The following is a 26,664-nucleotide window of genomic DNA, read 5'->3' as shown; positions in this document are numbered from 1 at the left end:
AGACCAGAAAAAAGGGACCTTGACTGGCAGCAGAGGACAGTCTGTGAGGGAAAGGAATTAAGCCTCTGGGAAAGAGTAAAATCACAGCCTCAGAGTGAGTCCATGACTGCTGCTTACTGCATAATACATTACCTAAGAGCGTATTTCAAATTCATGTAATATATGTAAAAAACATGTAAGCAGGTAGAATTTTAAAGTCAGAATCCATAAAAAATCAATCAGAATCTAAAATTGGAGAATCATAATGAGGCAGATAGACCACAACCAGAGGAAATTCAGACTTTTGTATTTGGTTGCAATGTGTGCGTCTGTCTCACTGTAATATACCTGTTACCATTCTGTGGCATGACTATGTGTGTAGGCATGAGGTGCCACTTTCCAGTGCAAAGTAGCTCATAAACTGATACTCTTGAGCTTCTGTTTGTGCTCGTCTCTGGAACTTCCGTGTAGTTTCTTATAAGTGATTGGATCATCACAAGCTCATTTTGATATGACTTCTCTGGTGTCATTTCCTTGCAAGCTTCTTAAGCAAGCTGTCCATGTGGTAGGTTAGAGAGCCCTTTAGTAACACTTTCAGCACCGTCTCCCTTAAGATCCTCATAGAGATGCTGATGATGCAAAGACTTTCATAGTTTCACGTCAGACAAGACATGCGGAGGGGAGAGTATTTCCAACAGGGCATGGATGTGCTCACGTCCTGTTACAAACGCTTTTATTCTTGCTTGTTGCCCAGCCCTTACCGGTTTTGTCAGCCCCTAATACCTGATCAGAGTGGAAGAACTGTAGCTTCTCTGAATCGCTGCATCCACAGAGTCTGCCTTTTATCTTTTCCATGTGCGTGATAGAGCGTGCTCATGTCAGCTTGGCTGACTGCTGCTTAAAGTTGGGTACACAGTAGGTTTTGGAATTTGCTTTTTGGTTTAAGCTAAATGGTATAGAATCATAGAATGGTTTGGGTTGGAAGGGACCTTAAAGATCATCTAGTTCCAACCCCCCTGCCATGGGCAGGGACACCCTCCACTAGACCACGTTGCCCAAAGCCCCATCCAACCTGGTCTTAAACACTTCCAGGGATGGGGCCTCCACAACCTCTCTGGGCAACCTGTTCCAGTACGCTCCTTGCTTTCCTCAAAATGGTACATCTTTGGGAGACTTTTCTTTTTGACCTGGAAGGGGATACATAAGAAGGATGAGAAGTGCAGAAAATGGTAACTTCTATGAATAGTGTCCACTATATATTTCAACTTCATTTTATCTTTCTTTCCCCTTATAGCCTCTCAGATTTTGTAGTTAGCTCTCACAATAATTATTAAAGGCTGCATCTCTACTTAGACAGTGAGCAGAAATGAAATGACAGCCAATGCTGAAGTCAATGAGGTCATCCCACATGCTTCTAGTTGGATTTTCACCCGTTTGTTAACAAGCAAATCCCTTCAGCCTTTTAAAACAAGACAGATGTCACAATTTCAAGTCCAAACCTGTGGCATGAGAAGAAATAGATGTGGTCGTAGATTTGTGCAATTTTTTTCCATCTCAGCGCTAGGCAGGATTAGCTTCTTTCTGCTGACACCCCTAAGAGGTTGTGTAATTCCCAGAGGGTATTGTGCAGCACGCGGCTGCAGCCACGCTCCCTCTGCTTTACAGCGGTTCCTTGACCTGAAGTGATCTTAAGACACAGATCAAATAGGTTTAAAAAGCTATGTGCCACCCATAGCATGTGGTAGATGGGGTGACTTTTTAAACTAAATGGATTTCAAAAGCTGTGCTCTCGTCTTTCCTGTTTCCAGTATTATATTTGTGCATTAATTTACATCATTGTCTTCAGAGTAATAACTTCTGTGCTTTAATGCAGTGGAAATTTTGATACTTGTTATCGGAGAAGCATTTCAACCATTTTTCACATTCATGGCAGTTGATCACTGAGAGTCCAGGGATTTTTGTATGAAAGGAATTCTTGTTTTTTGTCTGCCTGACATCTTGCATCCCAGTGTGTTTTTAAGCCTTTTCATCTATTTCAGCCTGATGCCATACTAAATCTTCTGACTCAGTGGTTTCGTGTCTCTAATGCATGCCCATTTAGTATTTTGATGGCAGATTCTGTTTGTTTAGATTTGGCTGTTCAGTTTTCTGTCAGTGGGATAAGAAATTATGGTTTTCCTGAGCTTACAAATTCGAGTGGTTTCTATTGGGCCTGCTAACTTTTGACTGCAGTCTCTCATTATAGATGTTCTTCTGTGACTTGAACGATTGTCTAGATTAGTGATTCCATTCTTGAAGACTGCCTGGTAGAAGGAGAAGTCGGGGACTATTTCGGGTGTCTGTCTTTTTTTCTAATATTGAGACCTTGTGGCCTCAATATCTGTAGCTGATATAAGAAAACTAATTTCCTTTAAGTATTCTGTGAACAAGACAACAGAACTCAACTGAGAGCATTTAAAGAGTCTGACCGGTGAGGTAAGTAGTTTCAAATGCAAATGTTGGGTGTTATCCTCCAGCTCGGATTCTAATTCTAATGTTCTCTAATTAGGTGGGCTTATGAGGAGAGCCAGCAGTCTAGAGAATTGACAATAAAACAGGTGAATGTATTAGAGAAATGTTTGGGAGCCCAGCTAAATGTGGAGATTTTAAACAATGTAAATATATTTCATCTGTGATTTAGAAAGCTTTGGTTTTTATTTTTGCTGATATGTATATTCATTGGTTTTATCTCTTGAGTTACTTGATCATATTATTGCCAAAGAATATACTCATCATAAAAGCAAAATTTCTAATCATCTTTCAAGTAAAAGGAGGCAGTGCAAGTCTCTAAATTTAGGATTTGGTTGTGTGCCAGGCTAAAGAAAGCTTGTCTATTTTTAAGTGTTACATTGTGATTAACTTTTGTAGGAGGTTCACCAGTCCACTAAATCATGTTTTTGCAGCCATGAGCTTTCCGATTTTCATTTATTTTAATTTATATTTGCTTGTAGCGTTTCACTGTTCTTACTGTGTAGTTTTATTTAGAGTCACATTTAATTGGTTTCCAAACTAACCCTCCAGATGCACTGGAATTAGCATTGACTATGAAAGTAATTATCGAAGGTTTTCTCATCTTGTATAATGGCTACAATGTCAGTATTTGAAAATTTACCCCGTGCTACCTTTACCAAATTACTCTAAGTGTAATTATGAGACAAATGATAAGCTGGTATGACTTGGCAGTTCGATAAGATACTTTTTCTTATGAAAAGTTCTTGCAGGATATACACAAAACCTGTGGTCTTTTTCAGAAGCATGTGTGTAGGGCATTAGTTTGTTCTCTTAAAGAAGTAGGAGCTGCCTTGAAATCTCAAGAGGGCCAAAATTTGAGGGTGCTGCCTCTGGGTTTCCTTTTTGCCTCCAATTTTTTTGGACCAACTACACCCAATTGGACTGCCCCAGCCGGTGATAGATCACTGAGTTTGCCCCCAGTATTACAGTCTCCAGGTTTATTGTCTATTCTTTCTATCCTCTTTCTTCATCAAGTCACTTTTTGCAGGCCAATAATTCAGAACACTGAAGATTTATCACACATTGTAACTAAGCCTCTGTCTCTTCTTGCAATGTAACATTAAGTTTTGTGGCATGTCAGAAATTATATAGCAGAATCAAGTAAGTTAAAAAGCCTTCTGCATACTTTTGGTTGAGTATGAACACGGAATAAAAGCATTATACCATTTCTTATCTGAAACTTGTACAAAACGTGCAGTCCTCTAATCCTACAAGTCTGTGAAAGAACTTTTTTTTCTTTAGATGAATCATGTAATTTAAATGTCAGTTTTGTAGGAGGTTCTGCAGAAATGAACTCTTGTAGGTTTTGGGGCTGCAAGGGAGTATTGCAACTGTCTGTAATGGGCTATAGCGACGCCATGTATGTTTAGGAGCATGGTTTATTAATCTAACCGTGTGAAACAAGAAAAGTGTGCGCGAAATTGCTGACAGCACTGGGAGGACAAAAGTATTTCCTCGTTTCCTTACTACTTTTGATGTTCAGTCCAGCTGACAGAAATTGTTCAAAAATGTTGGTGCTTCTTTTCCTTTTCTTAGAGCATGTAATGAATGAAAGAAGGAAATGAAAAACTGCATAAAAGCAGGCAAAAAAGAAATGAGAGAGAGGAAGAGCCTTTCTGAAATACAGGGAAGAAGAAAAAGTCCACACTTTTATGGATGACTGATTCTCACTCCTTAAAATATTTTAAAATAAATACCAAGAGGTCGGAAACGTTTCAAATATCTGTGACCTCTTACTGCATCTGGGAGATGTTAATTTTGTCATATGAGCACAAAGAGTAATCTCCCTGAAAACCAAGTACAAAATCCAATTTAGCGCTCTAAACCCATAATAATAATAACCCCCCCCCCTTTAAACCCATAATAATCATCGTGTTATCGGCCATGAAGACAATCACTAGCTCCCACCAGCAACATCCTTTGTGTCCTCCAGCACAATTTCCATCCCTGCCTCCGGCTGCAGTGTGTGCTGGAATACTGGAGAGGCTGTTGGAGATCAGGAGCTTTGGTTGGGGCGGGTATGGATCATGGGGAGCTTCTGTCCCTGAAGAAGACCTGAAGGAAAATGTAATCTGGAGGAAGTTGGGTTGATGGCATAGCAGTCACTAAAAAGTTTTTCAGCTTGTGCTTTAAGGAGGAGATGCCTGTCATGTTTGCCTCTGCTTGATAAGATATGTGTGAATAACAACGCACAGCCTTCTATTGCTGTTTTCCAGCTCCAGCAGTCCAAGCATATAAACCCTCAATTAACCTGCTTAAATCCTGTTGTTACCCATTGTGAGCAAGAGTTGTGGATATTAGTAGGAGGTTTCTTTTGAAAAGAATGATAATGATATAATTAATATTGTTGACATTTAAGCACTTGTCATTATATTTCAGAGTTAATGATCCTTCAAGTGATACTTTGGTAATTCAGATCTCCCAGAATTGTATTTTCAAGCTGTTTGAGATGGAGGAAGATAATTTGTTACTCTGGATCACTGTTGGTTTATATTCATGAGGATTTCTTAGTAATGTTGAAGCATAGTTGGTAATGCAAATTTAAACTTACCACAACAGATAAAGACTGTCACCTTGTAGATTATGGTATCTCCAGTAAACGTGGGCTGTATTTTCTGGGAAATAAAGTAATGATTCATTTCTATTCGTAGGTTTCCGGGTTTGTTTTATCACGCAGTACTTTATAAGTTAGCCCCGCGAGAGATGGAAATGAGAGTAGTGATGTAGATCTGAGGAGTTACTAGAATAACAGCAGCAGTTACTAGAGGCTCTTCAGAGAAACAGGCTTTTTCCTAATTCTGAATAAACATAATGAGCTGGGAGAGGTAGAAACGTGTATCTCATCTTTCTGCATCTCTTGCAGCATTGGCAACAGGACCAGTCAGCAAGGGATTGTTTCATTTCTTTTTTTAAGTCTAATTTATACTCCTGCAGATGCTCTCAGTTTAAAGAAAGTAAATTACCTTAGACCTATGTAAAGCAGGCTCCTTTATCCTGACAAAAATCTCTTTTGGTTTAGGCCACATTGACTTAAGTGAATTTATGAGCTCTTCAGCTGTGTAACACTGGTGTAGTAAATTTGCCTAACAGGCTGCTTGAACCAGTTTCAGTAAGAACAGAGGAAAACCTCTGAGCATGCAGAGGGACGGTTCTGAATTTTTCTTTTACCCAGAATAGCAAAATCAGCTCAGTTTCCTATCTACATTTACCAAGTGTGTTGCATGTGACTGCAAGGGATCAAACACCGGAATGTGTCGGCAGATTTTGGGGCAGTATGATGGGTGGGAGCTGGGGTGTTGCAGTAGTGCTTGTGTGATGGCTGAGAGTGCCTCGGGCTTTTTTGCTCTCTTGCTTCTTACCCGGCCCTGCCTCTGCAAGCACTTGGACTGATACTTTCCTTCCCTTTGACGACTGTAGGGATGAGGGGAAGGAGGACTTGGGTTAGGGCTGGATGCAATAAAAAATTCTGGCAGGAAAACAAGGCAGAAATGAGTAGGTTTGTTCTTCAATTGTCTTGTCGTGACATCCCGCTGTGGCAGGGGAAGAGAGAGTGATCATCTTTAGAGATGTGGATTAGCACTTGTGCTGCCCTCAACTTTGACGGCTTTGGCTTATCGTGGGGGGGAAAATGTGTTTGGTAAATATCCTACACGTACATGTGAGATCAGACGTGTAGGGGTTTGAAGTTAGGGTGAGACAGAGACTGCGCTACGGGGAATAGAAAGATATCTGGCCAATTTTGTGTTCAGTGTTTGCCTTGGTCTTTTTTATTCCTAATGGACCTTACCTAATAGAAAAAATATTAAGAATGTAGGTGTAGCGCAGAGAAAAATAATATTTGTGATTTGTATCTCATTGTTAGAGCTGAAAACACCCAAGGGAACTGGTTGCTGGAGAGACCTCAGAGCTGACATCCTTTCATTACCTCCTAGCAGATAGATTTTTGGAGCAATTGGAGAAAAGACTGACTAGAAACGTCAGGAGCAGATGGCAGAGTCAAAACATCAGGGAGAGGTTCCTGATCTGAATTTGTAGTGTGCTGTGGCTCAGCTTGCAGAGCTTAGTCCTGTAAACAGGTACTCTGTGTCTGTTTGTGAGAAGGCTGACATGGCCAGCTTTGCCCACGAAGCCTGGGTTCGTACCTGCAATGTCTCTGTGCAGAACCTCAAACAGAGCCTAGAATGTCATAATCCCAGGACCACCAAACTTGGCCTGAACCGAAACGAGCCTGAGATCTGCTGTGGTCCAAGATTGCTGTGGGGTGACTGGCTGGCTGAGGGCGTATGGCTCAGAGATAAGTTGGGGAGCAAATAAACTCTAGGGAACCAAAGGAAGAGAATGATGAGAGAACATGTACACCACAAACAACTCTGCTCTCCTCCTTTGAGTGCTTCTCTGGTTATTCAGATGGTGTACCTCCACGCGGCTCTTGGATATTTTTTTCATCCTTACTCGTAGCCAGCGGGTGGTCGTATGCAAGTCTTCTCTTCCATGTAGTACCATGTAGTAGATGACGGAGGCAGCACACACAGCTCTGTCTCTGAGATCCTCTTAGCCATTAGTGGTGTTGGAGGAAATTCTCGCCACCTCCAGTGTTTGAGATGCAATGACGCTATTGTCCAGTCTTGGGAACTTTTCCATTATTTCCCTCATTTTGCTGGTTCCTTCTTCCTGGGGCTTGGTTTTAGGTTTTGGGGGGTTTTGTTTGTTTGTTTGTTTTTCTTTCTTCTCAATTTCTATGGTGTCTGTCTCCCCGAGGCCTTTGCTGTAGGCAGCACAGCCCTCAATCATGCCTGCTGTTTCTGCTGCCTCTACAAAGCCCGAAGTTCTTGTATGAGCAACATTTGCAGTGCTGTGAAGAGATTTCTGCCTGTAAATAGATCTGTATTTCCTTTGAAGATCTGCTATCATCTGATGGCCCTTTACCAACTAAATCTTTAAAACACTTTCCATACTTTCATGTGCAAATCAGCGAGGATGTTGTGGTTGAAAGCCTTTCGTGATGCATTGGGTGTAAGAACGTGCTCTAGCCTCTTTTTAGTCCTGCCATAGTCTCCTTGGCTTTGTCTTTGAGACTTTCCTTGAGACTCAGGTAATACAGAAATTAAGTGTTTGCTTGCTTCTCTCCACCTCTGGTATCCATATACTTGGGTAATTCAGCTCAGCGTTGGTGGTGAGCAAATCGTATTAAATCTATTGGGATGTTGGTGGGTTCTGTTTTAAGGGTAGCGGTAAGTTCAAGCAAGGCTGATTTTTTTTGAAGCAGGACTCTCTGAAAGCCCAGCTCCTCGCTGTGCAGACTTCTTCCTCCCTTACCTTCCGGTCAGGGCTGTAATACCTGTGTACCAGCTTGGACCTGTCAGTGACAGAGTGTGGGGATGAAATTGGAATGACTTGAAGCCATCCGTTTTGGTACAGAGTAATAGCTCTAAGCGGGAACGGATAGTAACCGTGCCACCAGCGAGTCCTTCCAGCACTTCTCCATGGAGCTGCTGCCCGCGGGCTCTGAGAGTCTCTGGGAAATGGCTTCCATGTGGGAAGAGTTAATTTTGTATACCCTTGAGATAGGATTCTTTCAGAAAACAGATTAAACTCTTTCTTTCATATCCATGAAGAGTACGTTACCCCTTTTGAATTTTATAGTGATAAAATGTTAATTAATGGAGATCTTAGACTGTAAAAGCAATCTAATTTGGTAAAATAATAGCATTTCCTTAAAGCTTTTTTTCACATCCGTTTTGATTCTTTAAAAACATGCCTCTCAGTTTTACACATGTATACATGCATAGGGGGTGCCCGTGCCCAGGGCTGGCAGCGGGCTGAGGGGTCTCTGTGGGGAGAGGTCAGACCCAGCTGGTTCCAGTGGCCCCGCAGGGCACAGCTCAGCCTGGAACCAATTCTGGCGGTGCCTCTGTGGAGCAGAATTAAGGGCAGAACTCTTCCCACCAGCAAGGAGTGAGGAACTGCAAGCATGGAGGAAGAGGAGCTGCAGGTGCCCAGACGGACTCCCCTGGAGCCTGCGGGGAGACCTCAGTAGGGCAGGGAAAGGTGTGGGGACAGAGAAGGGCTCTTACGGGATAGAAAAGCCCCTCTGCTGCACAATAGGGGCAGGAGAAGGCAGCCCCCGGCATGGGCTTGGCAGCTCCAAGCCATTCTGGCCTTTCAGAATCTCTCAGGGTCGCAAAGACCTACCTACTGTAGGTAGGTTGGACAGGGCTTGTACAACTTGGTGTACCTTCTCAGCTTTGTCCTTCTCAGTGGCTGCGCTTCTGCACGGTGTTCATCAAAGGTGGTAACACAAGCACTGGCCGAGCAACGCGATGGTGGCTTTGTAGCAAATAAGCAGTAGTTGTCTCTGGTACGACGCTGCAGAGCAGGAAGCTTGGAGAAAAGCTAATTTTTTTTCATCTAATAGATAATCAGAGAATCCATACAGTAGAAATTTTAGTGGGGCAGGTGCAGCAAACTTCGGTATGAAGGTTCAGTCAGAACATCCTTCTGAAATTTGGATTTGGCCCGTGCTGTGGAAGCACAGGGTAAGATACATGAAAATGTACAGAGCTAATGCTTGTCCTCATGTGCCTTTGGTTGGCTTCTCACCACTGTTACGCTGGTACTGTAACAACTACTTTAATTGGATTGAATAATGATGATTTGCCTGCTACTCTGCGTGGAAACAAATCAGTTCTGCAGAATAGGGAAAAGATGTTTATGCCCAAGGATGTACACAAATGAGTTTACAACATACATAGTCATGGTTTTAGGAACCAAATTGCAAAGGTTGCCTTATATTTGAAAATAATTTTAATTTACTTTCCTAAAAACTAAGTTTGTCTATTCAAAAACGTACCTCCAAACTAATCTTAAATAAAAATGTGACCTGGTTTATTCTCATAGTTTCCAATGGTAGTAGTATTTCAGATTACTCGTCAAGATTTCTGTGGGGTTTTTTTGTTAGGTTTTTAACTCTGGCTGTTTAGTATCAATTTAATTGCTATAATATGGCTTTGCCTTAAATTAGAGGCCGAGAACTGACCTCGCACATGTGTTAGAGATGAAGTCTTATGAAGGTGAACAGTGCTGTTAGTGTCTTATGAAAAGCTCTGTGTCTTACCCTGCGTTTCCTGTGCCTTGCTTCTCTTTCAGTGGGGCTAAGCGTCTGTTACTGTATACTTGGAGCTTTTCTCCTTGACTAGTTTTCCCGTGGTTTTCCAGTGTGCCATCTAGGAGGTCTTTCTGCCCCAGATCAGTTATTTCTGCAGAGAAAGTGGAATTGATTGTAAACTAAGCAAATCAACCATACGTTGAAAGATGTCGATTAGAAGGATGTATTATCCATAGACCGGTCATTATGAAGTTGTAGCTGTTGCTGCTTAGCGCATTGATGTAGTGCAGGGGGAAAGCACAGTGAAATTTTTCTTATTAACAATTTTAATTAACTTTTAATTGATTTCTAGGAAGATAAATGATTTCATTACAAAGTCTTACAATGAACACCTTCACCGGAATTAAACATTCATGGAAACTTCCTGACCATTGTTCTGATAACAAAACATGAATATCTCTTATGATCTTCCCAGATGCCTGTAGCCTCATTTATGAAGTCAAATAAATGAAAATACCTTGCTCACAGAATGCCCTTTGTTTAATTTACATAACCTTATTCATCATGCCGTAATTTAATTAAAAGGAAGAAAAATAACAGGTCAGCATTGAAGCTATATTGAGGGCCTGGTAGCTCTAGGAAAAACATAGGAATTTTGTCTCTCCCTATAAGGGCAGTTATGCAATAGCAAGAATTACTTGGCTGATACTGAAATTTGAGATTTCAGTTTGTGAGAACGAAGATACCAACTGAACAAAATCTAAACAGTTTACTTTTGCAATCATCTGCCTCTTCTGAGTGTAGAAGGATAAGGATGAAATGTGATAACATTTCGATTATAAGAACATGATAAACTCCAGAAAGTTAAGTAGCTCTTCAGAGAGCAAGGATTAAAATACCACTAAATGTGGCAAACATGTTAAGTGAAAAGACAAATTCTAACTAATGTGTTCATCTGATGACTGCATCCATCTTTCATCTAAGTATGTACTCCATAATGATTTGGGCAGCAATGAAACACCTAAATCAAAGAATGTAAAATGAAAATTCCCCTTGGGCACCACCTAACGCTGTAGATCCTTTGGTATCAGAAGTATCTGAGGGCTTGACTTTAACTCTCTGTTTCTAGTTTCTGTTGCTGCAAATGAAGAGATTTGTTTGTAGGAGTTTTTATCTTCAGCAAAATACCAGAGAGGGGCAAGCTGCCATAAACAAGAAACGCTGAATAGCCACACAAGCGCTAGTACTCTGCAGAGTATTACCCTGGCTTACCTTGTTACTCCCATGTAGGTATGGCCCTTGTAGGTATTTAAAATGTGCATTAAAACATGGGTCTCCTTTCTGTTGCTTTAGGCTACGGACCCAGATGCTGGTGTTAATGGTCAAGTTCATTACAGTTTGGCAAACTTCAACAATCTTTTCCGAATCACATCAAACGGTAGCATTTATACGGCAGTTAAACTGAACAGAGAACTAAGGGACTATTACGAACTTATTGTTGAAGCGACAGACGGAGCTGTGGACCCCCGCCGTTCAACATTAACTTTAGCCATCAAGGTGCTGGATATTGATGACAACAGCCCTGTTTTTACTAATGCTTCCTACACTGTCTGCGTGCCAGAAAATCTACCACCAGGCACTGTCTTCCTGCAAATAGAGGTAAGCAAGCATTATGGAATGAAGATGATGTTTCGTAAGTGTTCCGCAGTGCTAAGCGTGTTCTTATTTAACTTGTCAGTGAGACTGCAGTAAGAGATTGCAAACTGGAGTAGGGGAAGTTACGACATGTAACGAACTGAAAAAATGCATGAGCTTTAGACAGGTACATAAAAATACTTTGAAGGTGAGGTTTGTTTGGAAATAAGAGCAATTATTAAGAAAGAAAAAACCAGAAAACCTACAATGCTACTGTCATTTCTTGGAATATTGTTTTACACATTTAAAGTGCTTTTGATTTGTTTTTGAAAGCTCATCATATTGTTTCTACCTATTTATATTAGTAGCAAAAGAGAGCTTTATCTCAACTGATTTAGACATTTCAAACCTAGACATCTAACCTCATGTTATATAGTTAATGGAGATAAATAGCTGCTTCCAGAAGCAATTCATCCAATACCAAGATCATGATCTGAGATAGCTGGAGTAAAGTGAAGTGAACACCTGGAGGTGTTGCGTTCTCTTCACTGACTATAAAAGATACTCAGATAAGTGAGAGTTAATTGTTAAAGGATGAGCTAGATCTCTAAAGACAGCTGAGACTCACTTCCTGTGAGCAGTCTGTATACTCTCCTGATGTTTTGGACCGCATCCTTTCATGAGAAGAATCAGTCCTGAGACAGTTTCAGCAAGAATGGTTTTCTCTGAACCTGACTGCAGATAAATCTGCTGTCGAATTACAGCTAAAGTGATCACATAATACTGATGAAACTTAATACTTTTGGTCTAAATACTGGTACAAAATAAACATCCGTGCTGCCATACGGGCTGAGATCAAACGTCTGCTTAGCCCAGCATCCTCTCCCTGGCAGTGGCCGATAGCAGGTGCCCAGGGAAGAGAACCAGAACAGACTGAGCTTCCAGTGACTCTTGCCCAGGATACTGTGCTTTTTTTCCTGTGGGTGGGTATCTCTGGATTTCGTAACCTGCAGTGGATTTGTCTTCCCTGTGTTTGTGCAATAGTATTAAGTACATTCAAGGCTATTAAGAATAATATAACAAAATGAAAGTTTGCACTAGTTTCCTTTTTTATATTCTTTAAATCTAGTGGGAAGTTTATGTGAAAATGGATTTTGTTTGGTTTAAAGTACTTTTTTTTCTGTATGACATGTTCTAGGCAAAGGATGTTGATCTTGGTTCTGATGTTAACTATCGAATTCGGACGCAGGAAGCACTACAGTATTTTGCACTGAACAAGTATACAGGCGAGTTATCCCTTTTGAAGTCCTTGGATTATGAATCATTCTCTGACACAGAAGCAACCTTCACCTTTCTTGTGGAAGCCTTTGATAGCAAGGGCACTATGCCTCCTGGTCTCGCTACTGTCACAGTGAGAGTAAAGGTAAGAGGAGTAACTTGTGAGTTGATAACATCCTCTCCTATTTGTTACGAACTACTTTGTCAGCTCTTACAGGTGTCCTGATGAAACACCAGAGCACAGTAGCAGTATGTCTACTTTCCTGCTTTTTCACTTGTATGGAGCTCCTGCCTTTTTCTGACAGCAACTTGTTCAGTTAAACGTACACTTTATAGCAGCTATAATTACTTTGCTATATGCAATTACATAGTTAAATCTTGGCTCACAGATTTATGAAGTACAAGAATACTTGACACGTTATAGAAATGTGTAGTCCTTTAGAATCCCTGGAAGGCTGAAAGAAGTACCTAATGGAATTATTTGCAAAATGACACCATCACGTTTTAGTTAAAGCTCTCATAACTTGTGATTTTATGAACCGTTCGGGTGTATGGAGTACTGGTGTAGCACACCACATCCTCTATCTCAGATTCTGCTGCTTGAAAATACAGAACTGCAAAGAAACAGGGTTATTTAATGGTATTATGCAGCAAGTTACAGCATCACCTCTGGGTTTCAGTTACCTCACCAGTAATACGGGGAAAATGGTATTCTGTTTGGTAATGATCCACAAATGAAAAGCATTTGTAGCTGAAACATTAGCACTTACCCATCTTAATTTGGTTGATGTACTCATGTCCGAGAGGAGAGGATATTTTAGATGCTTTAAATCATGCTTCCTTGCATTTACGAAGGTGCAGTTCTGGAGCCAGTCAGTCGAGTCCTTTTGCGCAGTTGCCTCGTTTTTGTTGCTTTTGTCAGTGAAGAACTGTGAGCTGTGGGAGAGAAGAGAGTTTAATTACTCGTATTTTAGCTAAGAAGCAAAAATTGTAGCAGGAACAAAAGCATAACTCGCAAATGTGAACTTCGTATCTGATAACTTCAGTTTAAATGTAAGTCTGCAGAAAGTATTTAGCATATGTGAATCAGTCTCGGGTTCAGCTTACTGTGTATCTGCAGATGCTATGAATTGCCACATGATTTTGAGTAATTCTGTTTGTCAGTCTCTACTGAGCTCAGAATTATTTTAGGGACAGTAACTTGTCTCCGATTATTAGCTTTGATGACAGCGTAAGAAGGCTTCTACAGTACGTCTTTGTCTCTGCAAAATTTCTCAGACTGAGATGCAGGTCACCTGTTTCCTAATAGTCTGCACTCTTCCCCAGCAGTTTCTAAGTCAGAGAAAAACGTAGCTTTTGACATCATTCCCTGAGCCTTTTCTGTTATGCTTTTAATGAAGAAGTTGCTCAAAACTGTTGTTTTTTTCCTAAGGGAAACTTTTTCCCAGCACAGTGAATTTTTGAAAGAATTGTTTGGGTTTGCTTGGGTGGTTTTGTTGGCTTTTTTTAAAGGTACTTGTTTTCAAATAGGAATATATTCAGAGAAAAGCTGTCGCCTGCATCATAGGGCTGACCCAGCTGTACGATTGTGCGTTTGTATTGTATTCATTAATGACAGGGTACAGGGCAGCAATAACAGTTCAACTTGGTGGCCTTAGTGTAAAAGCAGCTTGCGTATTGTCAGAGGAGGTGGTGTGGGAATAGGGAACTTAAGGGGATTAGTAGGATCAAAAAATAGGTTTCTTGTTTTCCTGGAAACTCTTCCTACACGTGAGCAATAAAAAGGGAGCACGATGCTACTTGTTTGGGACGGCAGTATGTGAGAGGCTGGAATACTGGGCCGGAGCCGGGAGTAACGGTTTCTGCAGTGAGGGGTGTTAGGCTGGGGACAGCACAGGGCCTGAAAGTGAGTACAAGCAGTTTATGTTTTAAATGAGAAAGAAAATAAGTCGAAGAAATGATTAAGTGAGCATTGTCACACTCAGTCCCAGGCTGACTTTTGCAACAGATTAGTGGACGTAATTAAATATTATATATATTGCTGAGATAAAGATGATGCTCAGGTTCCAGCCTTGACTGAGAGGTGGAGCAGTAGGTTTTTTGAGTGGCAGTTGAGAGAATGAGGGTGGGCTTAGGGAAACAAAAACATTTTTAATACCTCATTTTGTTGGGCAGATGTCGTTAAAGGGTTATATGTCAGAAGAGGTGTCTGGAATAGAAAGAATGGTTTAATTTGAGCTCATAAATGAACTTCCCAGATACAAAATTTACAGGGGCAGGGAGGGTAAGATGGAGATTGAAATCAGAGCCTTGTGCTACCCATGTGACATGAGAAGGATCCACACGAGGACACCTTGAATGACTGATTCAAGAGGCAGCATCAGGAGAGGGGTGCAGAGTCTTGGAAACCAAGTGAGAGCACGATGAGGAGCAGGCCTTGGCTGTGGAAAGAAATGCAGAAGTAAAAAGTGCATTGCAGTGCAGCTTGGGTTTGTTCTTCATGGAAAAGACTGATAGTCCCCTTGTTCTGGAGGAGGAGAGCTGACGTGCCTGTGCTGGGGGTGAAGGGTCCTGCTCAGCGCAGAGAGGGCAAGGCACTGACCTTCCCTTGAGGCGGTGTACGCCATGTGCAGAGCCAACGTCGGCACGTCCTGGTAAGCAGACAGAGGGAACCGATTGCTGTCCAGCAGCTCAGTGAGGATGTTTACAGGGCACTGAATTCACCCCTAGGTCTTGAATGCATGATGGCGTAAACAACATGTGTTATGTAGCGGTCTAGAGCCTCAGGCACAGTGTATTGCCTGATTCCAATCCAGGCTTTTATTCCTCTGCAATTTTAACTGCAGTCTGAGCTGCCGCTTTAGGACATAGCTGAATAGATAACTCCTGATAAGCATGTTCATTGTTTCATTGGAGTCATTTATAATTTTTTGTTGACCAATTAAGATGTCTGCACAGGGAACTGAAGGGGTTCTAAAACTCAACAGTTTCTGCCAGACCATCTGCCAAATCAGAGCTGTGTTCAGGGATGGGATGCTTCTGCATGGGGAGGAACAGCCCTCCACCATGGCTCTGGAGGAGTTGTCCCACTCAGCCTGTCTTTTGCTCCTGCCTTGGGACCAGGAACTGGGTGTGTCTTTCTTCGTAGTACTAAATGTGCTTTTACTTTATTTAGAAGATGATATTAGAGTAATTATTTTAATACAGCGTTTGTGACCCCAAATAGGAAGCAGACCAAGTGCAGATACGCTGTAGGCCCTGACATTAAACTTGTGCCAGTTGCAGTCTTTATTAACACCAAATTGAACTAGAGAAAGCCAGAAGCAAGCATTACAGCAATAGTGGGTCCAAGCAGGGAATTCATGTAGCCATTAGGGATTCAGTCCCTCTAATCCTCAGAGCATTACTTGTGTTACAGAGGTCTGTTAACATTTGTCATTTTTCACAGTCCGGCTCTTAACCGAAAGCGTTGTAATTTTTACTGTGTAATAGGATTCTGTTAACCAGCTATGGGCAACACGTGATGGTTTCATCTATCATTTATGTGATATAAAACTGAATGGGCAGCAGTGCAGTATACCCATAATCACACTGATCTTTGTGGCTTGGGGGAGGGCAGGTACACACAGTGACTTTCTTTAGACTCTCGCTTTCAGCCTTTGGCATGACAAGTTACAAATAGTTTGTATTAACCTTCCCTGAACTTGATCAAAACCCAGATTGCATAGCAGAATACTCGCTGCAGAAAAAAAATCACCTGTTACCTGCGTGTGTCAGTATTGAAATACATTATTGGCCACTGCTGCACCCAAATGGCCCTTTACATTGTATGGATGTCCTCTGACTCTTTCTCCAAAGAAAGCCAAAGGTAAATCAATAAATTGTTGTATCCTTTCTGGTATTACTGAGGAGGAATAGTACAAGTGGCAGTGATTTCTTCTTGCCGGAAAGATGCAAACAACCTCAAACAGACTGAGATTTTTCTTTTTGCCCCAGTTCTCAGATTCCTCTCGCTGCTTTCATAACTTTTCGCCTTAACCTGATAGTAGTAATGAGTCATCTTGTCTTGGGATGTCACTAGGGTTTTATACATGTATATTTATAACTATACAGGTTAGAGATAGCAAGTTTTATCAGTCTTGAAAACATAGTTTAAGGGACAAAAAATGAGCAACTCCAAGAAACAATTTGTGTGCCGTTTTTCCGTGGTTTGCCACTGTCAAGGCATAATTTCTCTCACCATGAGCACAGCGGAGATTTGCATTCACTCAGTGCCTGAGAGGGCCGAATTGTTTGCTAAGAGTGCCTGTAGTGCATATTGCAGCATATGCAAGCATCCCCTCACAATATAAATGTTTCCTGGTATTGGAAGAAGCAAAATCATTACTGTTCAAATAATGTGTGCTTATTATTAGGATTTAGCATTTGGAAACAATTACTATGCTAATAGAGCTTCTTAACAGAAACAGGACTAACCTTTTTCCAGTTTATATTGGTGTTAAATGAGTAATGTGTTCCTAAATAGATATTAAAAGAATTTCTGCATCATGAGGCCTGTAAGGTACTTGCATATTTTATACTGTGACCTCTTCTAATTATTACCAGCATTATTTTTGTGTTACTTTATGTCTCTTTCTTGTTTGTTATAATGGCTTTTTCTCCTCCTCCTGCTTTCTGGGATTGGTTTTGGTTTTCGTTTTTCAAGTGGACTATGTAGTGTAATGAAGCCATTATCTCTGGCTGATGATTCAAAGGGGCAGAGCATCAAGAATAAGTAAAACCAGATCTATATGTTTCTAGCAATGCCATATTACAAGACTGCCCACCAAGTATTTCGTATCATTCCTACCATGCCTTAATCCCAGTGAACTGTTACAAATATTATAGAATGAACTTCCAGATTTAGTAAAACTGACTTTACCCATCAACATCAAGAAACATTTTGCTGTCATGAGAGAGTACACAAACTGCAACAGTCACACTATTTTTTCAAGAGAAGTATGCCATTGAGAAGTTAAAATGATGCTTTAGGTGATGCAATGATATGCATTGATTGGTACCTATTGGGGGGGGGGGAATGTGAATCTTTCATAATCACTGTGAAAGTCTTCCCTTCCTTGGGAGCTTTGTGTAAAAGAAGGAAACGAACCATGAAAAAACGTGTAACAGCTAAATTTTTCTCTCTGGCCTGGTTGCTCTGAATGGCCTCTCATCAACATGACTGTTCTTGTGGTCCTTCATGTTCAAGGTGGAAGCAAATGGCATGAGCTTGGTTGTAATGATGCCAGAGCAGTGCAGAGCTCCAACCTGCCTAGACAAGAAAGCTCTCTGTTTCTCTGACAACCTAAACCTTGAATTGGAACAGGGAGAAATAGAATTTGTTTGCTTTTCTAGGGTGGGAGGGTTAGAAGAAGCTGCGCGTTTGTGAATGAATCACCCTCTCAGGCCAAACAATCAGAGCCAACAGAAAAGCAAAGATGTGTTGCAGGAACCCAGCCTTTGAGGCAGTGGAATAAAACGTTAGAGCAGGAGCCTCTGCTCTCACAGAGCACTGTGTTGGTTTTGCGTGGCAAGGTTTTGGTAGCGGGGGGGGCTACAGGGGTGGCTTCTGTGAGAAGCTGCTAGAAGCTGCTCCTGTGTCTGACGGAGCCAATGCCAGCCGGCTCCAAGAGGGACCTGCCACTGGCCAAGGCCAAGCCAATCAGCGCCTCTGGGATAACATATTTAAGAAAAAGAAAAACAGTTAGAGAGCGCTTTTGCAGCCAGAGAGAGGAGTGAGAAGATGTAAGAACATCTGCAGACACCAAGGTCAGTGAAGAAGGAGGGGGAGGGGGTGCTCCAGGCGCCGGAGCAAGATTCCCCTGCAGCCCGTGGTGAAGACCATGGTGAAGCAGGCTGTCCCCCTGCAGCCCATGGAGGGAGGATGAGGGGGTGTAGAGATTCCACCTGCAGCCCGTGGAGGACCCCACGCCGGAGCAGGTGGAGACACCTGAAGGAGGCTGTGGCCCCGTGGGAAGCCCGCGCTGGAGCAAGCTCCTGGCAGGACCTGTGGATCCGTGGAGAGAGGAGCCCACGCCAGAGCAGGTTTGCTGGCAGGACTTGGGACCCCGTGGGGGACCCACGCTGGAGCAGTTTGCTCCTGAAGGTCTGCACCCCGTGGAGGAGACTCATGTTGGAGAAGGCCGTGAAGGACTGTCTCCCGTGAGAGGGACCCCACGCTGGAGCGGGGGAACAATGAGTCCTCCCCCTGAGGATGAAGAAGCGGCAGAAACACCGCATGATGAACTGACCGTAACCCCCACTCCCCGTCCCCCTGTGCCGCTGGGGGGGGCGGAGGTTGAAGCCGGGAGTGAAGTTGAGCCCGGGAAGATGGGAGGGGTGGGGGGAGGTGTTTTTAAGATTTGGTTTTATTTCTCATTCCTCTACTCTGTTTTGCTTAGTAATAAATAAGATGAATTCCCTCTCTAAGTTCGGTCTGTTTTGCTCGTGATGATAATTAGAGAATGATCTCTCCCTGTCCTTATCTTGACCCGTAAGTTTTTTTTTTTTTTTCATTGTACCTTTTCTCCCCTGTCTAATGAAAGAGGGGAGTGATAGAGCGGCTCTGGTGGGCACCTGGCCCTCAGCCAGGATCAACCCACCACAAGCACGTTTACTGTACTGCTGCAGAGTGCTGGCGAGGAAGTGGCTTCCGTCTCTATAAAATGCTTACATTATCACCAGGAGAGAACGGGAGAAGAGGGAACCACAGGCTGTCATTAGGAAGGAGGAGGGACGTTTTGGTTCAAACCCTGCTCCACCAGATGTTTAAATAGCCATCCGTGTGTGCAGCTGCCACTGCTTTCTCTTCCTGCAGGTATTTACTAGAAATTCGCTCCAGTCTTGTTTCTAATGAGCAGGTGAGCAGTAATGCATCATTGCTTCCTTATGGTGGGATTCCATGTTATGGTGAGATTTAATTACAATAATAATGAAGATTTTCTGCCAGAAATTATACAGGTAATGAAGGATACATGGAAGATAAAAGACATGATTGAATCAGTTAAGGTCAAACACATTGTCAGTTTCTAGTATTTCTAAAACAAAATTTAAGTTACACTTTTTCAGTAAATTTACATCTGTGAAGTTATCCTTCCTTTCTGACGTGTAATGAAAAACATTTCCCATTTAAGCAATAACAGGGTAGTCCAGCACAGCAGCAGCACATAACTCATGCGAAGATTAAAATAATGAGCTGTATTGCCTCCAAAACGTAACTGGTTCTTTATCTCTTGGCATTAATGGAGTAACGGCATGGTGTTGGACTATGGTGCCAGTAAACAGATTTTTTTTTTTTTTCAATCTCACTATATCTGTTCAATCATCTGCTAGTCATTTATTACCTCATATATTCCACTATGAATATTATCCCTTAATTTATATTATGAGCTGCTTTAGGGCTTGCTGAGCGCTAAATATGAGAGAGAGGCAGTCATACCATGTTAACAAGCCTGTATTTTGTATAGCCTCAAACAATGAAGCCTGTGTAAAGAAGCACTGCACCCAATTAAAGACAAAATTCAAAGTGCCGCTTCATACAGTTTGTCATATTATCTTGTCAGCATCGTCACAAAGATTGTGAACTTGCTCAAAGTTACTCAGCATTGCTTGATTCTCTAACCTCAGTCCCTCTAAATTAGTCGCTGTGGTTGATACATAAATCTAAAAGATAGTTCAAATACTTGCGGCACAGCTAGGAGTAGCTTTCAAGTAGTTGCGTACTTCAGTGGACTTCATGTAAACATAAAATTTAATTGATGCCTTAGCAAATGAAAGTGTAGGATCACAAATAAAGGTTTGCTTGCAAACTTAGGGATGTGTCTTGGGGGACGAATGTCCTGGTGAGACACGTGAACCTTAAAGGAGAGAATACAGTGGTATGTGTTTATTTTGAGAGGCCAAGAGATTACATAAAGAATGGGAAGGGACTTCCAGTTCTTGATACTCCAGTATCTGGTGAAATTAGGTATTTCTATATTAGCTCAGGTAATGAGTTCCCCCTGCCGAAAGCTGCACTCTTTACAAGTGAAGACTTTGAAGGCACTCTTTCACACATGTAATTTGAAGTGGAAATAATCACAGTAGGTTTTCCATCACATACATGATTATTGATAATAAAATTAACTTGTTACTGCATTTGTAAAAAAAAAAACAAAAAAAAAAAACAGTTTTAAAGCTAAGAATCAGTGACATGAGTGATAAGGAGAATTTTTTTCCCATTACTTTTATCATACACATTAGGAAGTATAAATTGTTCTGTGCTCACCTTCTTCGTATAAATTACAGGAACTGACTGACGAAGTGAAAGCACGAATTACAGAGGAAACAAAATTGAAAATGTCTTGAAAAGAGTTATTTTACTTCAATGATTTTAAGCCATTGTACAGTTACTCATTTCTAATCCCCTTGCAATCAATTTGAAAGGCTAGATGTACCCGGATGCGTAATACTCTGTTGCTGTGAACATCTCCACACAACTATCTGGGTAAATTACAACAAATCGCTCATTTAAGTTAATAATACCAGTCTTTTTAAGGTCCTGGTTATTGTCCCAGTTCTAGATAGTAGATTAACTGCCTACAGTAGTTCTTTAGGGGATTGATAGTGGTTATTAAGACCTGAAGAATAGTGTTGTATCCTCTCAGCTTGCATGAATGTTTGCTTAGTGAAAGAATAGATACAGTGTACATGCATGCATGATGCATAAATATATATATCTTAACTCTCGGCTCAAAGCAAAGATCTGTGGTTGTATTTTGCTGTAGCTGTGTACATGGTGTGGTAGACATTTAAGGAAGAGGAGAAGAGATAATCTTCTAGTAAAGAGATTGCAGTTGAGTAACATTTCTGGTTTTGTTTCAGAAAAAGAAACTCACCTGTGAGAGAATGGTTTTCTGAAGTCCCAGCTCAAATTCTCAGTCATTTCAATGCTGAGTCTGTGACTCCAAATCCAGAGACCTTGTTTCAGAAGAGCTTTAAAACTTATTTTTAGACTGTCATGTAATTTAAGATCACGATGACATGAAAGCATATGAAATTTGCATTTTAATATTAAACTTGTACATTTGTACTGTTCTGAACAAGGTTGATTAGCATCGTATTGAATGGCTGTGGAGACTTACTAAGGTTAATAATAGAAGTATAGTCATATTGGGATTTGCAGAAATTGAGAAATTACAGAGAGAATTGAGGGCACCAGATGGCTATTACCAGTTAGCAAGGCCCAGAGGAATGGATGGTAAGAAAGTATGGCACTTACAGGTGCTGTAGCTGCAATGTAATGATGGCAGGCAAAGATCTCATCCTGTGCAAACATCAATAAGCACTGTGCTGGAGAGGTTTCTGCCAAGGGATGACCTGCACTTGGCATTGCCTTTAAAGCTAAGCAGAGCTTCAGGAGCCCATTGCAAAGCATAGGTGCATCAAAATGAAAGCGCTTGCTAACTTGGGGGAAAAAGTGTTTTGTTAAAGGGCAAGATAAGGTCTTGTGGCAGAAGCCAAAGATCTCTGGGTCCTGGGGTGCTTGTTGCAAAAGGCTTCGCTTCCCACTTCCCTATTTTTTTTCATGAACTGGTGGTTAACAGATGAAGAAATTGAAAATTATTGTGAGAGATTAGTGTGAGCGAGGCTGCTCCACATGCAGGGGTGAGCCAGGAGCGGAGGGTGACAGAGGGTGGGCAGTGCCCTCCCCGACGGAGGGCAGACCAGCAGGCTCCATCCACAGCCCCAGACGTGGTGAGGGCATGAACCCGGTCTGGGTCTGGCCAGGGACTCCAGCCAGGAGCAAAAGGGGATGGGGCCAGAAGCAGGGCTGAGGACCTGTATCCTGTGGCATCACTGGAGCAGCACTGAGGGCCCTGACTGGGCTGAAGTGGGGTGCTGGACCCAGGAGCGCAGGGTCTTGTGGGGCCGGGCCAGTAAGGGCTGTGGATGCCCTTAGGCCCGTGATACCTTGTGGCCTTTACCATTTTTTCATTCTGCTTATTTAGTAATAAAATTTCTCGGGTTGTTTGTTGTTTTTTTTTTTAGTTAGGTGTTGAATGACATCTTTTTATGGTTAAAGAATGCACGAGAGAAATAATTATTTTCAAGAACAGTGATACCAAAACATCCCTTTCCTTTCTGTAGAAAAGAGTTTCACGGCTGTTGTAGGGGAATGTTAAATGTGCCCTTGGAAGTCCCCAAACAGCAGGGGATTATTAAACACCTGGAGGCAGCTCAGATGGGAAGGTACCAGCTCTGGTAATGTGCACATAGACTTAAGTGGCAGATGTTCAAAACAAAATGACAGCAGAAAATTACAGATACATATCTGTAGTTGTAGAAAAAGATGGGGAAGGTCTGAAAATTTCAGTGTGTGACATACGCTGTGCTTTGAAGTAAACCTTTTTACTTTCTCCCTTTGTGGGATTATGTTATGTACATTTAACGTCAGCAGAAGGAGGCATCACTTCAAAAATATGGGTTTTTTCCTATTACACTTGTGACAAAAGCCAGCAGACTGCAAAAGGAGCTGTAAATGCCTAATATGCATTTATTAGCTCAGACGCTGTTCGGTCATGTTGTTTTTTATAGCAAGGGAATGTTGATTTGCACTTAGATATAGTTGACTAGAAGCCTTGGTATCAGCAGATGTAATCCAAGAGCACAGTCCTAAAGCGGTGGGAAAAAGACATGGATGTACTTAAAACCTTTTCCTGTAAGTATTTACAAACCAAGAAAATGTAATATTTAAGCAGCTAACAAACTTAATGAGTGTTTTTTTTCAACAGGTCAGAAATAGGAGAGTAAAACATTTCCTTACACTTTTAGACTCTTTATGGTAAGATGTTTTCTGCTTAGCAGTTCAGGCGAGAAGAAAGGGAAGCTTTGTGCAAAATTGCTTTTGGAATTCAGGCTCCCCAGGTAGGCACCTCTACATGTACTCTGATAATGGTAAAAATCATCTAAACGGTGTGATTTTCTTAGTGGTCTAGATAAGTCAACAGAATCTGTGATTTTGGTGTTAACAGGAATTTATCTCTCTGGAACTGTTCGGCAGATTAATAATTGGATTTTGCCGTCATGGGATTACAGCTATATTAATAAATAATACTTGATTATCATTAGGTCACAATCTACAAAAACCAGGAATTAAAAAATCAGACTGATTTTCTAAGCTGCAGAAAGCCCCAAAGCCTTGATGACTAGATGTAAAAGAGTATAACCCTGTCTTGGTGAGAAGGAAATTGGGTAGAGGGTAAACCATGTTGATTTTTATGGGTGTTGAGGGAGGAGAGGCTTCACTCCCATTTGGTAGGGCTGCCCTCTAGTGCACTGCAGGCTAAAGGCAGCAGTTTTTTCCGTGCACTAACAGGGTTCCCTTTGTAGGATAAAAGGGCATTTGCACAAATGATTATGTCTGAGACAGACATAGATATGCATACATAAATATACGTATATACACGTAAATATATATCTCAAATATATTAGAGTGTCATCTGGAGCTGCTTCTGTTTGTGCAGAGATAGCTGATGAAAAATTAACTTTTTACTCTTGATTTTTCTCTTTCAAAACAAGATTTCTACCAAAACACATTTTCAGAAAGACTTATAATACTTTAGAAAGTGTTTAGGTTAGTGGTAATACTCAAATCAGACAAGCCTGTCACTCACTGTAATGTTGTATTAATTGAAACATGGCAACAGGCACAAGCTGCAGCTGTAGCTCACTGGAGTGAGAAGGGGCCATATCCTGATCTCCTCTCAGCTGCCATGCTCTCAGCAAGGAGCTGGAATCCTGGAGTATCCGGCTCCTTCCTTCAGGCAGGGTTTTCCAGATACCCTGAAACTGCCATAGCAACTCCTGGTGCAGTTGACCTTCCCAGGCTGCGCTGCCCAGTTATGTTTTTGAAGTGTGGGGTTTTATTTTCATAGACGCTTCTCGATCCCTTGGGAGGTGAATCGGCAGGATCCACTGCGGAATCAGAGAGGAACACTGGGACTTTGCTCCAGTTTGTGGCAAAGACTGTCGTAAATCCTGGTGACTCCAGGATCCAGGAGCTGCCAAAGGGGCTGAGCTAGGGCAATAAGCACGCGGATCCGTACTGTGCTGCGTGCACAGGACACCCTGAGCGGTACGCGCTTCAGATGAAGTTAAGGGGCAGTGGTGGTGTGAGGAAGAAGGCAGTCACTGGAATCCAGTTTGTGTGTTTCCCAAATTAGTGAATGAGGAGGAAGAGGGGATTATTTCACCCAGATGTTAAATGCTTATATTCTTAACTTTGTGGACTGCAAGCATTAGAGGTCTTTTGGTGTCCCTGTAAATCAAAACTATGTTAATGTCTCTGAAGTCCATTTAAACTTACAAGTTAATTTTATGCCAGGAACACTGTACTGCAGGTATTTTTCTTCTGCTGTAGTTGCGTATTGCCCTCCCACGTCGGCGGTCACCACCTGTCTAGGAGCACCCAGTTTAGTATTAGTGCATTACAGCTAGCGACTGTCTTAATGATTTTTAAATTACATATTGATTTGCTCCTTAATGCCTTTCCTCCCCCATGCCTTGTTTCACCTCATTGGCATTTCTAGATGACTATCGTGCACCAGCATTTTTGTTCAGCATTTTCATAATCTTTGCAGACAGGTCAATATTTGTTTCCTACAAAGCTTTTGGTAAATAACAACCCTTTAAGTCTTGTGAATGAGATGTGTCTTGTTCAGAGGGCAAGGCAGTTGGTCAGGAAGTGGGATCATTCACATGCTGAGGGTGACGTCTGAGCTAACAAATGAGTTGGCATCAAGAAATCTCTTGATATGTCTTTGTTTGCTTTTGGAGGTATTAATGTGGACCTTCAAGAACAACAGTATTTGAGCATCCCTCCCATATTGTGCTTCCTTCATGCTTGATTCTTAATCTTGGTGCAAGGGAAAGATGTAAGGATGTGTCCTGTTCTGCTTTTATGTGCTGCCCAGTGTGACCAATGTGAAACAAACCCAAAGTGGTAAAGAGCATCTGTATTAGGGAGGAAGCTTTGGGCTTTTATGCTTTGACTTTCACTCTGTTTTGTAAACAAAGATGTATAAAAATAGAATAAATGCAGCCCAGGTGAGCAGTGACACAAAGACGGGTTTGTACTTATATATAAATATGTGGCTGCTATTACCTTACTGTCAAAATACACAGCCCAAGTATTTTAAAGTGATATATAGAGAGAATTCATTACCTATATTTGCTGTTTACATATTTTGGTGTGTGTCTGATAGTTAATAGCAACCTGGATTTATGTGACTGAAGCAGTAAACTGTGAACATTTGCATGAAGCTGCAGTTTGGCCACAAGAGCGTGCATGGGATTATGCCCCATATTGAAAAGGTTTACACTATTTCTTACTACTTCTTACTACCGCTTTGTGGACGGTTGCTACCTGTTGTGGTTTAACCCAGCAGGCAGCTAAAACAACCACATCGTTTGCTTGCTCCTCCCTCGCAGTGGGATGGGGGAGAGAATCGAAAAGAAAAAGGTAAAACTTGTGGGTTGAGATAAAGACAGTTTAATAGGACAGAAATGGAAGAGAATAATAATAATGATAAAAGAATATACAAAACAAGTGATGCACAGCACAATTACCACTCTGAACCAATGCTAGAGCCAGTTCCTGGGCCGTGTGCCTCCCGGCCAGTCCCCCAGTTATATATGGAACATGAGACATCATATGGTACGGAATACCCCTTTGGGCAGTTGGGGTCAGCTGTCCTGGCCGGGTCCCCTCCCAGCTTCTCGGGCACCCCCAGCCTCCTCACTGACAGGGCAGTATGAGAAGCAGAAGAGCCCTTGACTGCTGGGCAACAACTCCAGTATCAGTGTGTTATCAACAGTACTCTCGTCCTAAATCCAAACCACAGCACTGTACCCACTGCTCAGAAGAAAATGAACTCCATCCCACCAAAACTTAGGACACTACCCTGTTCCTAACCTGCGGTAAGGGATTGCCCTCATGTGCTGCATCTCTTTCTATGCAAAGTCACGTTTAGCGGTGCTTTAAGCAGAAGCCATTAGGCATGGAGTAATCTTCACTTATTTAGCTGTGCAAAACCATG

General features: G+C 41.8%; 1 protein-coding gene across 5 annotated transcripts in view; it reads left to right on the top strand.

Moving 5' to 3' along the window:
• PCDH15 (protocadherin related 15) overlaps nucleotides 1-26,664 on the top strand; it is an 872,980-nt gene that overhangs the window by 737,957 nt on the left and 108,359 nt on the right. For all 5 annotated transcript variants that reach the window (XM_075759010.1, XM_075759011.1, XM_075759007.1 and 2 more), the window contains 2 exons: nucleotides 10,988-11,293; nucleotides 12,468-12,692. In XM_075759010.1, coding sequence (XP_075615125.1) covers nucleotides 10,988-11,293; nucleotides 12,468-12,692 — 531 coding nt within the window. The remainder of the gene's footprint in view (nucleotides 1-10,987; nucleotides 11,294-12,467; nucleotides 12,693-26,664) is intronic.

Source organism: Balearica regulorum, chromosome 7 (assembly GCF_011004875.1).
Source record: "Balearica regulorum gibbericeps isolate bBalReg1 chromosome 7, bBalReg1.pri, whole genome shotgun sequence".
Lineage (NCBI taxonomy): Eukaryota > Metazoa > Chordata > Aves > Gruiformes > Gruidae > Balearica > Balearica regulorum.
Note: the sequence above shows the minus strand (reverse complement) of the source record. Positions and strands in the feature narration are given on the sequence as shown.